The 15,526-nt window shown below is 41.0% G+C and overlaps 2 protein-coding genes across 3 annotated transcripts in view; one reads left to right on the top strand and one right to left on the bottom strand.

Moving 5' to 3' along the window:
• Positions 1–1,786: 1,786 nt before the first annotated feature.
• Positions 1,787–11,768, bottom strand: Ndufa5 (NADH:ubiquinone oxidoreductase subunit A5). Its single transcript, XM_028872977.1, has 5 exons — positions 11,610–11,768; positions 11,327–11,371; positions 6,115–6,231; positions 2,777–2,842; positions 1,787–1,951 (listed from the first exon to the last, which is right to left on the bottom strand). The coding sequence occupies exons 1-5, from the start codon at positions 11,628–11,630 to the stop codon at positions 1,850–1,852; spliced, it is 351 nt and encodes a 116-aa protein (XP_028728810.1). The 5' UTR covers positions 11,631–11,768; the 3' UTR covers positions 1,787–1,849.
• Asb15 (ankyrin repeat and SOCS box containing 15) overlaps positions 11,669–15,526 on the top strand; it is a 50,318-nt gene continuing 46,460 nt past the window's right edge. The window contains exon 1 of one of the 2 annotated variants that reach the window (XM_037203483.1): positions 11,669–11,751. The gene's annotated coding sequence lies outside the window, so the exon portion shown is untranslated. Of the gene's footprint in view, positions 11,752–11,865; positions 12,313–15,526 lie in introns of those variants that run through there. The other variant, XM_037203482.1, reaches the window with a different exon arrangement.

The following is a 15,526-nucleotide window of genomic DNA, read 5'->3' as shown; positions in this document are numbered from 1 at the left end:
CTACGTCAGTTCTTTGCACTACTTCATTTCACTAACCAGTTTTAGTTGACGCCCTCCAAAGAGACTTTCAAATACATTATCAATCTGAATGTACAATTTAGGACCTCACTGAACAAGTTTGTATGGAAAACTGAAGTTACTGAACATAAAAAAAAAAAAACAAAAAAAAAAACCCTGTGATATTCAGCAACTGGGCATTTATCATTATGGCCCACCACATGCTTCTATAGGGACATAACTTGTATAACCAGAGGCTCCAAGAAAAAGCAGCTGATACCAGCTTTTACATGAGAATTGCCCCACATATTTTGACTTTTGTCATTTTGAAGACACTCAGACTCACTCTACTGTTTAAGGGAGAAAGCAAAAGACAAGTTTTTTCTTCTAACTTGCAAATCTGAGTGAAAGGTGAGGGGAGAATGGGGTTAAAAGGGAACAATGAAAAATGCCTCTTGGTGGCATCCCACTCAACAGACTGTGGCCTCCAGTAAGTGGCAGCCCCCAGAGCTTATTCTACTAGGGTACCATATGCTGTTTGTCCAGGATAGTCCTCGAATATACCTGTCATCCTTATCAAATCATTATACACCCATTCACAATCATTCCAAGCTTAATACATCTTTGGTTATGTTAGGTAGAAGCCATTTTCCCTCAAAAACAAAGACTGCCCAGTAACTGAAATATTCAGCATTAAGTCCAGATGTGAAAGCAAGGGCAGAGGATACCAAACTTGAAGATCAGTTTCTTGTCTGCACAGCTAAATGTGATTGGCTTCTCTTTGGAAGCACCTGGAATATGGTAAGAATTTAAATATGAGTTATCGGAAGGCTACTGAGAAAACTGAAACAAGACACTGTAAAAACTATTCACACTAGTCCAGAAGACCTTCAGCAATGGTAAAAGTCTAAGACAAACAGAACCATCTGTGAAATCAGGACACTTAACCTGGATGTTTGTAAAATGAGAAAAGAACTGAAGGACTGAAAACAAGTGTAAGGTTGTGTGGGCCATTAGAATGGTAACAAGTGCAAAGGGTAGATTAAGACACAGAATCTTGCAGACAGCTACTCCTATCATAATTGTCTATGCCCAATATAAAGATCTTGGCACACAATTTCCAGTGACTGCTTCAGCTCTGCTACTTTGACAGACAAGTAATGGAAAGAGGACCTTGGGTATGTTTGGAACATACCAAGGCTGGGTGATTATCGTATCCAAGTGTATTAGCAAAGAGCAACATAACTGAGCCTGCTAGGAGTATGAGTTCTAGAGACACGCTGCTTATGTCACCCTAAAGGTTAGTATCCTCATGGCCTCAGTTCCTCCAGCACATCTTATTTTACAGGGTCACATCACTCAGGTGGCTTCTGATTTCTTACCAGCAGTAGAGATAAACTACAGCATCCCACTCTCAAGAGTGGAGTGATTTAGTCAAGTACTGAGAAGAGTGACTGGTATTCATGTTCAAGAGTCAGAGACTATTACTATCCCATTTACACATTAGCTATGAGCAATTCCTATGCAAACACCAATGAAGTCCCCTCCACTAAACAAAGCTATAGTAGCACTGTTGGTGAAATGTCAAAGATGCTCAAACACAACAGGAGAAATTTAGTGAGGAACGACAAAGGCACAGTAAGCTCACTGTGTGACCTCAGAAAAGAGAAACAGAAAGCCAGTGTGAAAGGATTCCCAGGCCCCGTTACCATACAGTGTTGTTTCCTAAGTATAGGTAGTAGGACACGCACACTACTTTTCTATAATTAAGATGTCAATGACACGGACACAGGTTAGCATAACAGAGCATTTAATTGCACATTTAATTCGCATCAACCTTCAGACACAGTGATCATATTGGCCACTTCCACTGGTTGGCAGGAGGCTCTTCCAACAGTGGCTCCCATGGCTTCCACTGCAGCATTTTCCTTGCCAGACTCAGCTCATTTTCAGCCTATTAATAAAAGGAAATTTGAAAATAAGATTATTTGATTGATTATTCAAGATAAATAATAGGATAAATATGTAGATCATTGAATCTACACTGAAGAAAAAGGGGAAGATATAAAAATGACAAAAGGTAGACTACTGAATGTATTATGAAAAGAAAAGAGAGAGAATATGGATATGATTTAAGATAAAAAGGGAGATTATGAAATCTACTTTTAAAAAGGAACTACTTGTTTTAAATAAGATAAGTAATGAAAAATTTTTGGTCTGAGTTTTTCAGATGTTACTGGACTGGACATTGTTAATATATGTAATGGAGTTTTTATCTGAATCTGTCAAATGTTAATGGACTAGACATCATTAATGTAATTTTTGGCTGTATATATTGTATAGTTTTTCTTGTATTAGTTATAAGCTTTCTTTAATTTTAGACAAAAAGAGAGGAAATGTGGTGGTAATGTGTTCCCCAAAATATTGTGTACCTTAATAAACTTGATTATTTATTTATCAGAGTAATACCTGGAAGTTAACTACTAGAACTCAGATTTTCACAATCAGGATTCTAAATCATGGGGTATTCTACCATCAAAGGTTAAGTATTACAAAATTCAAGCTTCAGAGCCACACAGTCACCACCAAGAAAGGTCACCTCTGACTCCTGAGAATGAAATCTGCAGGAGTTAGTGTTCACAAGCTCTTAGAGACATAAAGCCCATCCTTCAGCACCAACAGTGGCTTTCAAACTTCACCCACGTTCTCACTTAGCCATCAGCTGCAAGTCAAGACCAGCAAGAGATGCCCAAACACTCAATGTTCAATGTTTCTTTACCTGAAGAATCACCTCTTCTACTTTACCACCTTGAAGCAAGTTTTCTAATTTTTTAACATCTGGTTCCTACAGTTTTAAGGAGAAAGGAAAAAAAAAATTATACATAGAAGCATATCTGAATATTTTAATATCCTACATGTTAAAAAGCCATATATAAAAGCTCTTCCAACAAGCAGTTTTTCTCTCACCATGCTCTTGTTTTTTTCAACCAAAAATTTGATTTTTGGAAATCCATTTCATTCTCTATTATTTGATTACTTCTGTCTTAATATTAAAAACTATTAAATATTGACATACTTAGCAAAAGTAAGACATATGACACATTATTTAGTCTTTCTAAAATAGATTTTCAAATATTTTATTTTTGTAAATATTTTCTATACCACCAGTAAAAGAATTAAACAATAAAATGTTATGAGAAAAAAATTCCTTTGCTAGGTCTACACCAATGCATAATAAATAAATTATATATTCAAAAATGTCACAAATACCACAAATTACAGCCCCACAATAGAAATGACCTAAATGACCACCACCAATGGAACTAATCCATCAACTATGGTACTGAGATATAACAGAATACTATATGCAATGGTACGGGACAAATTATAATTATACGTAGCAACCCAGATGATTCCCTCAAATATACTATTAAGTATGAAAAAACAGACATGAATGGGTGTATGAAAATCATTCCATTCCTACAGAGTTTAGAAACAGGCAAAATGAATCTATTATGTTAAAAATCAAAATAGTAGATATCAATTGGAGGGTAGTAACTTGGAGTAAATAATTTGGTGACATAGAAGGTCACTTTTTTGTATATTAATTAGAATGTTAATTCTGAAGATCCATCAAGCCCTACACTTACAATTTCTATATATTTTTTCATGTACATTATTCTTTAAGAAAATTGATAATATGGTACCTAGACTATCTAAGGAAACCCTTTTCTAATAGACTAAACTGTTTAGTCATTATCCCGGTGGGTTTTGTCCCATAAATTGAAATGAAAAGAGAGTTAATGATAGCAACTTTGTACTTTTGATGGTATGGGAAAGCAGAACCAGGCCCTCGCACATGTGAGGCCCTGAGCTACATGCCCAGGAACACCTAGATCTTGGAGCAGACATATTCAAACCAGATAGACAAGGTAAGGAGCATTCAAGAGAGAAAATAAAGTGACCCCAAAAATAAAGCTGCACGGACTCAACAGAACTGCCAACCAGCCTGAAGCTGCTAAAGTTTAAGTCCTAACAGGAAATGACAGGGTGGATTAAGATAAACAAAAGCTAGATCTCAGCAGACCTTACAGACCAAGCCAAAATCAACCTGCAACCAGGACTCTACCTCTAAATCCATCAGTTAAAGCTGGGCTTCATATACCCAGCTCATGATGAAGCTCAGCCTTTCAGACACACAACACAGAAAACCACAGGAGGATTTTTCAAGAGAAAGATGTTAGATTTACATACTGAGAATGCATTCTTTATAAGCAATATGAGACACAAAATCAGTAAGACGGGACTACAAATAAATAATTGGTTTGGAGGCAGCTGAAATAGCAGAGCAAAGGTTTCAGGTCCCTAAGTGAAGAGGTGACGGCAGCAAACTCTGACATTGACTGTGAAATGATATAAAGACATAGTAAGTGAAAAAAAATACTGAGATACATTTTTTTCTTGTAAGATGGGAACCAACCAAGTATCTCAGAGTACTGAAAGCAGTGACAAAGTGGAAGTGGGGAACAAGAGAACAGACAGGATAAACAGACAAAGGTCACTGAGAGGGAAAGCTGAGGAAGAACCAAGGGCATGGTGGAACAGTTCACCCGTGAGAAGCAGGGACATTCTCATTCTGTGAGGGAAAAAGACATCAGTTCATGTGCCTCAAACAAATCAAGCTACCATTAACCTCCTTCAAAGACTGAGTTTGTAAGTTACTTCCAGACTTGGCAAGCTAAGGATCAGTTAAAACTCAGATGCTGTTTAACTATAAGAAAGAGGTCTCTCGCCCAGCACTGTGATTTAAAGCTGTGCAAGGCTCCACTTGGTTGGCCACTATAACAAAATACATAGACCGATTGAATCAAACATTAGAAATTTCCGCTGAGCCTCATGATACAGATGTGTGACCTCACCTATTCTGGGTACTGAGGCAGGAGGATGGCAAATTCTAGGCATGCCTGAGTCATATACAGAGCTAAGTTCAAGTCCATCCTTGGCAGTTTAGTGAAACCCTGTGTCAACACACAAAGTAAAAGGAAGGGGTTGGGATACATACGGTATGCTTGCCTTACTTGTGTGAGGACCTAGGTTCAATCCCTAGCACCATTAAGCACACAAAAACCCAGACTTTTCTTGTAGTTGTAGAGAGCAGATGTCCAAAGTCAAGGTGACAATATAACTGGGTCTAGTGAGGGTTTTGTTTTTCCCTGAAGTCACAGACAGCTGGCACTTTGCTATATGCTCCTACATCCTTCACTCGCTGGGCTCATGGGCAAGGGGCAAGCCCTGACTGTCTGGTGTCTATTTCTATATGTATACTAGTCCTTACAGCATCAGGGTCCCAGCCTTGTGAGTTTATTTAACTTCAATTATTTCCAGTGATGATTTATTTCTAAATAAAGTAATACTACATATTATAACTGTGGCATACAGATTTCTGGGAACAAAGTATTCAGTTCCAGTATTAACACTCTTCAGTGGAGCTTTTGAGTAGGTAAGAAAACCAAGTGTGGCCCTCTTCTTGTACAGCAAAGCTGTTGAACCTAGGGCTCATACATGCTAAGAGCTCTAACACTGAGCCATACTTCCAGCTTTTTATTTTGAAACAAAGTCTCATAAAGTTACCCAGGCTGGCTCTAAGCTTCCTCTGTAGGCCAAGGTGACATGAATTTGTGATCTTCATGACAGGCCTGCTGACCAAGGACCAAGTACTTTCTAAAATAATTACTTTGACAGCTTTCTGTAACCTCACCATGACACAATTCTCTTGTGCTTTTGTTCTTCTCTACTGTGACTGGAAATCAAGATGGATGCTTCTACAGTAAGAGGTAAAAGGTCACTGACAACTAGACGAGGAGGAGAGGTACAAAGGACACCTGCAATGTCACCTCGGGGCATGGATCCAGTTTTATTCCTGTCCTCTACAGTGCTTCACACACAGAAACCAGTCAAAATACAGGTGGCTTGCTGAGTGCAAAGGAGAAAAGATGGCAGAATAGCACTGAAGGAAGGAGAGTACACAGTAAGAGCTAAATAAGCAACTGAAAACATTCCTGAAATGTCTTTCTGGATGTATAAACCCAACCCAAACAAACTGACTTAGCTACTTACCGCTTTGACCATATCCAGCTTCTCAATGGTGATCTGTTCTGTGTATTTTCTGTAGGCTACATGTTTAGGGAACTGCTTCATAATATCAAGAATCTTTGTATACAATATTGTTAGCCTCTGAAAAGACAAACCATACACATTTCAGTAAGTTAAAATACCACCAGATTACACAGAACATAGGTTAAGTATCTCACAGGAAAAACTAAAAGAGGATTCACAATTATAAACTGTGCTTTACTAAAATTCATATCTATACTCAATCTCACTCTTTACAACCTAAGGAAAAGTGGAATACAAACATGGAAATTCTTCCTAGCTGTGATACATATAAAAATTGCTTGCACTTATATCAAAAGTATAATAATAAACTAAATTAAAACTAACTTGTAGCTAATGGCCTTCTTTGGAAATCAAATCTTTATTAAGGCAGAATTCCTCATCTTGAGGTAATGGGTACTACAAATGGTACAGAGCACATCAGAGATGCGAGGACTAAGGCAAGACCACCTAAGACAGCAGCAGACTTGGAAGGAGCAGCCTGAGCCTCCCAGACAAGCTGTTTGTACTGTGGATGGCAGAACCTGAGGAGTGGGTCTACTCCAAGCTCTCTGGCGCTCAGAAGATCCTAAGTACATTCCAGATGTCAGACCCTAAGCTATTTACACTGTTGGGTTTTGGTTTTGCTTTGATGTGGTTCTAACTGTGCTCTGTTCTTTCCTCTTGGAATCAGGAAGTATGGAACTTGTTTATGACCTTACAGGAACCTATAATTAGGAGACGTTGGATAGCATGTGTATGCAGTATACATACATCTGTATGCATGTTTGCATGTGTAAGCATACAGGTGTTTATGTGTACAGGTTTATGTGTAGGTGTACCCTGTGTGTGTGGAGAACTCAGTTTGGTGTTGGGAATCTACTTCCATCTCTTTCTACTTTATTTATTGAGGTGAGGTCTACTGCTTGAACCCAGAGCTCATGAACAGGACTGGATTAGCTGGTGCTTCCTCAGGGGATCCTTCCTCTGTCTTCTAAATGCTGCCACACCCACACAGCAATTAAGTGGTTGCTAGGGATCTAAACTCGGTACATGAAATTTTTTTAAGAAATCTGAAAAGTTGTGATCTGATTTAAACTCTTAATTTTGGCATCCTTTTAATTCTTATCCTCTCAAATTTATGAATATAGTGCATATATTCATTTTTATACAGTATTTTAATAAGTTTCAATCTGATTCAAATTTTGAGGTTTTTAAAAAAAAAAAAAAAAGGCTGGGGTGGGTGCAGTGATGAGATGGCTCAGTGTCTAAGAGCACTGGCTGTCCTTCTAGAGGACATGGGTTCTATTCCCAGCATCCACACAGCAGTTTACAACCATCTGTGACCCTAGTCCTAAGGGATGTGACACCCTCTTCACTGGTACCCAGCACACAAGTGTACACAGACATACATGCAACCAAAACACTCACACACATGAGTATCAAACTAAAAACAAATTTTTTTCATCTTTTGGGATAAAAAAGAATGCATCTAGTCTTACAGGAATTCAGATGAGAATAAGAATGATCAGCATATGACAATGCAAAGAAAAAAGTGTCTATCTACTTTATTATCCAAACTGGGACACTTCGCACAGTGAAAGCAGATTCTGACATCATTATGTCATCATTATGTACATATTATGTACAAAACACAGATGTAAACCAGAGCAGTCCTCTCAAACAAGATCCATGCAGACCTCCACCTGAGCATTTCCATAATCACAAGCAATCAACACTTCTTAACAACGGTTTTCTTTTCTCAGTAAGAATGGATTTTTCCAGTGTTGCCATGTGAAGTACCATGTGCTGTTTGGATATACAGACAGATTGGACATGGATCAAATGCTTTCTATATAGAAGAGACTGGTTAAAAAACAACAACAACAACAAGAGGAGAACATGATAAACACCATAAAACACAAAATCCATTTAAGGCAGGCTGTGGTAAGATACAGAGCAGAGAGGTAGTAATAAACAACACTAAGAACTGATTACCTACATTCACAGAGCTCCGCTGCCTAGTTGCCTGGACAAGCTGCTTCTATCTAGATGCCCTCATTCCTTATCATAAAATGTAGAGAATGTATAGGATGTAAGATCAGAACAGTACCAGCCACAGAGTGTCTTCATCTCAATATTAGCATCCTAGAAAGGAAGAAAGCAGAGGGGTTCATAAAAAAAAAAGGATGCATCTGAGCCACCTTAGATGGAGAAAGGGAGTTGAAAACTCGAAGGTGTTGGAAGAAGCAATTTACATGCAAAGAAACACAGGACTAGATGGCAAAACCACCAAACCATAAAGGAAGTGGCTAGAATTCACAGCTGTGCCTTGCAGCAAGCAGCTGCTCATCCAATACACCTGTGGAGTACGTGACATGCACCTCACTCAGACGGAGATATGGTGTAAGAAGAACAGACTGGAAAAGAGGCTGCAGACCAGCATTAATGTTCATACTGATTATATACTAAAATGACAGTGTATCGGATGTTACATTAAATCGTAAAAAATAATTTAAACAAACAAATAAACAAAAACCTTCTTTTCCCATTGAAACAACGTCTTACTGTGTAGCTCAGGCTACCCTCAAACTGAAGATCCTCTTGTCTTAGTCTCCCAAGTGCTGGGATGATAATCATATACCACTTTTAGTTTTTTATATTAAAAAAAAATTTCTAATGTAATTTCTAGAAAACTTAAAATTACATTAAGATAGCCTACACATTGGTGCTCACATTTTTTTGGGTAGCACCTGACTAGAAATGAGTATGCCAAAGAAACACCGAGGACATAAGGTAGGAGGAAGAGTTAGACTGCATGTAGTTCTACATACCAAGCGAAAGAACTTGGGCCTCTTTGTGTTGGGAACTAAAAGACATAAGAAAAAGGTGCAGTTAAGTCAGGTTTTAGGAAAATTAACCTGGCTGTCATGAGTTAAAGAAAGAAACAAATCAAGGCCAGTAATAGAGCTATTGCAATCATTTAAACAAGAACAAGGGCTTAAGCTGTACTGATAACTAAAGGAGGATGGAGGAGGCCAAACAAGACTGTTAGAGAAAAAACTCAGCACAATTCATTATTGGAAAATACGAACATAGAAGATTCTAATATCAACAACAACATTTGAACTCTGAGTTGGGGCCCATCAAGAGAAATACAATCCATAGAGGAAGAATATTAGAAACAGAAAACCGAGACTTCTGTTCCCACAGCAAGTCTGAAGTACAAATGCACAAGAATGCAAGAGAGTCATTCACTATGCACTGACTACATACCATGTATTAGTCAGAGTTCTAGCAGTGAACACACAATAAAATCTTATCTTTGTGAAGCCTAGGACAGACAAGATACAGCAGCAGACTGTGGTCTGTTACACAGTGATCTGGAGAATCCCTAAAAGGGCCCGAAAATTGAGAAGGTTTTAAAGAAAGAAGTGGCATGACACGATTCATTTTAGCACTTGCAAATCAGCTGGAAAAAAAAAAAAAAAAGTCGGGAATAGCAGTTACCAGGAGTGAGGAGAGCGACAGAAAAGTGGTTCTAGCCAAGGAGGTGGTGAGGCGCATACAAAATCTGGATATATTCTGAGGGTCGAATCCAGAGGATGTACTGAAGTAGCAAGTGAGATGTGAGATAATGAAAGCAATCCAGTATCACTTCAAATGGGCAATCTTAGCTGGTTATGTGGGTGACCTGCCTGACATCTAAGTGAAGATGCTCACTGAGAGCATATGTGTGTGTGTATACACACATACATACATACATACATGACTTTATAAGGGGAGAGGTCAGGACTTGATACAGAAATAGAAGAATTAACTGTTTATAGGTAATGCTTGAAATCTCCACTCAATGAGATCAGAGCAAACCTAAAAACTGTCTAAGAACTGGGTCATGAATACCACAACAAAGCATAAAAGTGGGGAAATGAGGAACAACTGGAAAGGGCAAAGGATTAGGGGGAAAAAAATAAACAAAACAACAAACCCCAAAAATCAAAAACCAGGATACTGAGAAGCCCTGACACCGGTAAACAAAATACTTAGTGTAGAGTATCGAAAATGTCAAATATGCTGTTCTTGGGTCAGGAGACTCAAAGGTGCTGGCCTGCAGCCTGATGACCTGAGTTAGATTCCCAGGGCCTACACTTGGAAAGGAGAGAACCAACTTCACAGAGCTGTTTTCTGACCTACACACACTGGCACATGCACAAATAAACGTAATAAAAAGCATTTTCAATGCTACTCTTGGTACAATTAAGAGAAATGTGAACTGACTAGATTTAGCATCACTGGTATCGTGGATAACACGGAAAAGAACAGTTCTGCCCAGGTCTGGCTGAGGTATTTTCAAGAGGCAACGAGAAGGTGCAGATAGTAAATATTGATAACTCGAGGTTTATGCATACAGGGAAGGAGAGAAATGGTGTAATTGCCGAAGAGGGGGAAATGACAGGATTTTCTGTTGAGGTTTGGCTTTGGTTTTTCCCAACGGATTCTGAAGGAGGCAACTGTTAGGGTGGAGGGTGGGGTAGGCTGTGTGTGAAATCCAAAGCAGAAATGTTTAAGGCAGGGAAAGGATGGAAAAGGAAAATGCCGACCTGGAGGGCGCTGAGAACAGCCATACAACTGAAGCTACGAAAATGCCAAGGAAAGGGTCAAGAAGAAAAGTGTCCTAACGAAGAGGCCACGGCAAAGGCAACGTAAAAAATTTGTCACACACACACACACACACAGTACTTACCACACACGCACAACCTGCAAGACCAAGGTCCCACACACACACACACACACACACACACACACACACACACACACAGTACTTACCACACACGCACAACCTGCAAGACCAAGGTCACACACACACACACGCACACACACACACACACTAACACACACACCGTACTTAACACACACACACAACCTTGCAAGACCGAGGTCTCACACACACACGCACACGCAAACAACCTTGCAAGACCGAGGTCTCACACACGCGCGCGCACACACACACACACACACACGAACACACACACCGTACTTAACACACACACACAACCTTGCAAGACCGAGGTCTCACACACACACACACGCACACACACGCACACGCACACAACCTTGCAAGACCAAGGTCTCACACACGCACGCGCGCGCGCACACACACACACACCGCACTTACCTCGTGTGGGGTGTCGCACACAGCCAGTCCCACCAGGCCAGTGGTCTGTGCAGAAACAAAACACAGTGCGCTGTTTACCGTAAGCCCACGCGTCACCGCGCGCAGAGAGGGGGCCCGCCGCTCCCGCCGCCGCCGCCACCGCCACCGCCCGCCCCTCGGCCGGAACCGCGAGCCCGCCCGTCCCCTCCGCAGCCCCGTCGGCTCAGCGCCTCCACCCACGCGGCAGGGGACGCGGCTGCCCACCGCCCCGTCCACGGCACCGCGGTGACCTCCACCCGCTCACCTTCTTCAACAAACCCGCCATGACAGCGCCAGGGCCCGGAGCGCACGGCCCTCTGGGAACCTCTCCCAGGCCGGCTCAATCGAGCGTCGAGGCCGATGCTGCCGCTGGGTCACCTAGGAAACGACTTGGTTCCAAAGGCGGGGTGAGTGTTATTCCCGCCCACCTGGGAGGGATTTGCGCGTGTGCAGCTCGTGCACAAGGCTCCGCAAGAGACTGATCCCGCGGTTGCGGAAAACGCTACCCTACGAAAAACCTCAAATGTAGTCACTGCAGGAGCTTTAGTTTTGCTTAGCCTTTGATTGATGTCTTAACCGCATTTCCTCAGCGTACTGAAATGAGGGTGGGAGCCGGCCTGAGCATCATGAAAAATGCTCTCCTCCGCAGGTGTGAATACGTCCTCATAAGTGGAAACTATCAAGTGGAATTAACCATCGGATGCATCCGTTTGCTCTTGAGGAAACTGATAAATGGAAGGTTATGAAGTCATAGTCTTTGTTCCAGTGGGAGTTTATGAGGTCATAGTCTCTGCTCCCTCTGCCGCCAGATGCTAAGAATGTCTGTCGTTGTTGAGTGTGTTCTAGAATGTAGAATCATGGCTTTATACAGGATGCATGTGTTCTTTGTAACTTTGGATTCAGGCATCTGCTGTGCGGTATTTGCTAAAGACACCGAGGGTAGACAGACCTGGCTGATCCTGGTTAAGGTACTACAAAACTAATCGTTTCCATGTGGTACAATAAGTAGTTTTCTGAACCAACCCTTTGTAGAGGGGCACCCTGTGGATGAAGGCTTGCTAATGGTATTCTAAGCTAGGGACAGTAGAATTCGCTATAAAGGGACACATCCCATGACATCTGTGATATAGAACGGGATCTAGAAATGTCTTAACAAACATTGTAAGAGGATAGAATGTTCTGGGTTCTTAAGTGGTAGAAGTGCACTGTATTACCCAGAGGAGTAAATATTCCAATCCTGGGGGAAAAGGATGTTAGGAAATTCTGTAACTGCTAGAAAGAGATTAGAACCGGGAGAGCTAGAGCCAAACTTGACCCTGCATCTTACAGAGTTTACTCTTCGGGCCCTCTAGCCTGTCCAAAGAGAGCTGGAGCCTCCATTTCTGCTTCTCGGTGATGGAAGCTTTTTATTTTTGTGAGAGGCTCGATCTTGTCAAAATTGGGTGATCAAAACGTCTCCTTGAAATGCAGGCCTCTAGCTCGACAGAGGGAAATACTGGGAAAACACCTGAAAGAGAGAGTCTTGGTTCCGGATAACGGTGAGGTCGTTCCTGAAAATCTGCCCGAGGGCACAGCTCCTTCCTTTGACATCTGTCTTGTCAGTCATAAGCAGATAGCAAAGGTGAAAACAACGCCAAGCCGGAGAGCTTGAGTCCCCCTCGAAAAGTGAGAGAGGGGGGGAAGCCCCGTCTCAGCGAGTCATTAAAGTCGAATAGCAACCAAACCCCAGACATTTGGAGATCATCTACCTCTGTGCCATTTGTCCGGAAACAGGCATGTTTCCAATTATTTATGCCATTCCCAGGGTTTTCAATCCTATTATGGACAGTTCTAGAAACTGTGAAGATGGTCACATCTAATACTCCAACCTGGATTGAATTTAAGTTAAATATTGAGTTTAAACTTATAAATAAAAAGATAGAAGTAGGCATAAGAATAAAGTTTAAATATGGCAAAAAATAATTTTTTCCCTAAGTGTTAATACTTTATGTTTGACTAATCTCATCCAACATAAAATGACAAATTAAGTGAAACAAGACTAGAGGGAGACAGAATAACTAATATAGAGAAAGGACTTCACAAATGAGTTGAAATGTGATCCCAAGGTTGAACTAATCATTCACTAAGCTGTTATACTGATTGCTTATTCTGTGACAAAGGTGTAGGGACAGGAGAGCTCTGATGGGAGTGAGGGAGTTGGGTTTCAGTCCCCAGCGAGCTTTGTTGTGGTAGACGAAGAAAAAGGAAATTCAAAATTAATAAGTAAATTCATACACTGTGGCCATCTCCAAAGGAAATGAAGAGTGCACAGCATGCACTTAGGAGGGCACGGAAGCCTCCCTGAGAAGGTGGCATTTGTGTGGAGACATGAAGGTGAGTAAGGAATTCTTGTCACACAAAACTAGCTAAAGGATGCTGCAGCCGGAGGGAACCGTCGGAGCAGAAATACTGAGGACAGAAAGTCCTGTTGCCCCAGGCAGCTTCATGGTCAACATCATTGAGCCAAGGCACCTTCTGATGTATGCAAAACCTTCAGCTCTAACTAACTGGGCTCCCCCACCTTTCATTTTAGCAAAGCCTAATTCTTTGGAAAAAATTCCAGTAGAAAGAAGCAAATAATAGCAAAAGAAGTCATGTTTCCTAGTAGGACTGGTCAAAACATTTAAAGAGCAGTGCAAGGGGGTGAAAAAGGGAATACATTTAAAGTGCGATGCCTGCCTTAGGAGCTGACAGGGAAGTGGACAACAGCATCTGCATTAACAACTGCGGAGAAGAAAACTTTGAGGACCTCCCAAATCCTGGCTAAAATTATGAAAGCTTTTACAAAGGTACAGGGTGGAATTTTCATACTAATCTGCATGGTTTGAAAGCCTGCGTAAATATTTTCATCGTTTGTCCCCCACCCCACCCCACCCCCACCCCCACCCCCCCACACCCCTTAAAATTTCATAGTCAACATGGCTTTGGGACCTAAGTGCTTCTTTGTTTGTAATATAAAATATTACCTAATACAGAATGTATAACTCATGATGCAGTAAGAAATAGTCTTTGGAGTCTCTATGTTTAAACAACCCACCCATTCTGAGCTACCAGGTAATCCTGTAATGCAAAAATAGTTGAAGCCTCCCAAATGCCTCTTCCTTTTCCAGTTAATTCATGAGACATGCAGCTTTTTGACCAGCAGGTGGTGGCAGAAGTTAATGACAAGCTTACATCACTTAGATGACGGAGGATTTTTTGCTGTTTGGTTTTTGTTTGTTTGTTTGTTTGTTTGTTTGGTGTGTGTGTGTGTGTGTTCTTTTACATAATCTGGAAGAATTGTTGGAGTTGAAATATAATCAGTAAAGCATTAAAAAATCTGGGCTAAAATATCTCAGCATCATGTAGATAGTAGGGAAAAGAATCTATTCCAAAGTAGCAGGAACTCAAGCAGATCCACCTGCCATTCAGACAGTCATAGATAGTAGCAGTAAATAACTTAACGAAGCCTCAGTCATATGATGTTTAAGTGTGTTACATCACACGCATTTTTAATAGAGCATGTGTGAGACTGACTTAAGGGGCTGGGGAAATAAAGGAATAAAGGAGTCAGTATGTTGTCAGTGCCTAGAAGACCGGGCTGATGAAAAGTGTCTATGGTTACAATGAAATCCACCTGAGCAAGAGGTGGGACAGGAATGCTCACAACAGCTCAACACCAAAGAATGAGGCAGAGGAAGAAAATGAAGTGGAATTTACATAATATCTTAAGAGCACAGCTGTGATGGATGTCAGGAGCTGCTGAAGAGACTCCAGGAAACTCTGGGAGGAAAGCGGACCAAACACCACTGGTTGCCTGGGAGTTACAAGAAAGGAAGTACAGTCTGATGAAAATGACTTCAGTGAGTGAATTAGACAATTAGAAACATGAAGGAAATAGTGATTGCTCTGATTATTTCTGTTAAAGGAAAATGAGTTATGATGGGATATGGTTACATTCTTGCCAATCATACTTAAAGCTTACACTTGCCAGCTCTTAGGTATAGAAGGGGTTTTCCCCACAATGTGTTATCCCTTCTGGTGGTTCTCAGTCTGTCCTTTCACAGAAGGCTACTGGGGCTGCTCTTATTACTGGACCCATAAGCGCCCTCCTGGTTTGCCTGTTTCCGGTAGTCTTGTCCTCTCTAATGGGCTGTTTTGAGA

This window comes from Peromyscus leucopus, chromosome 3, assembly GCF_004664715.2.
Source record: "Peromyscus leucopus breed LL Stock chromosome 3, UCI_PerLeu_2.1, whole genome shotgun sequence".
NCBI lineage: Eukaryota > Metazoa > Chordata > Mammalia > Rodentia > Cricetidae > Peromyscus > Peromyscus leucopus.
Note: the sequence above shows the minus strand (reverse complement) of the source record. Positions and strands in the feature narration are given on the sequence as shown.

Bases quoted from the DNA above. Each gene is read 5' to 3' on its own strand.
- Ndufa5 (XM_028872977.1), bottom strand. From the start codon at position 11,630: ATGGCGGGTTTGTTGAAGAAG. The intron at 11,372-11,609 runs GTGAGCGGGTGG...GTTTCTGCACAG, and splicing joins TGGCGGGTTTGTTGAAGAAG to ACCACTGGCCTGGTGGGACT. The intron at 2,843-6,114 runs GTAAGTAGCTAA...TTAAAACTGTAG, and splicing joins AGCTGGATATGGTCAAAGCG to GAACCAGATGTTAAAAAATT.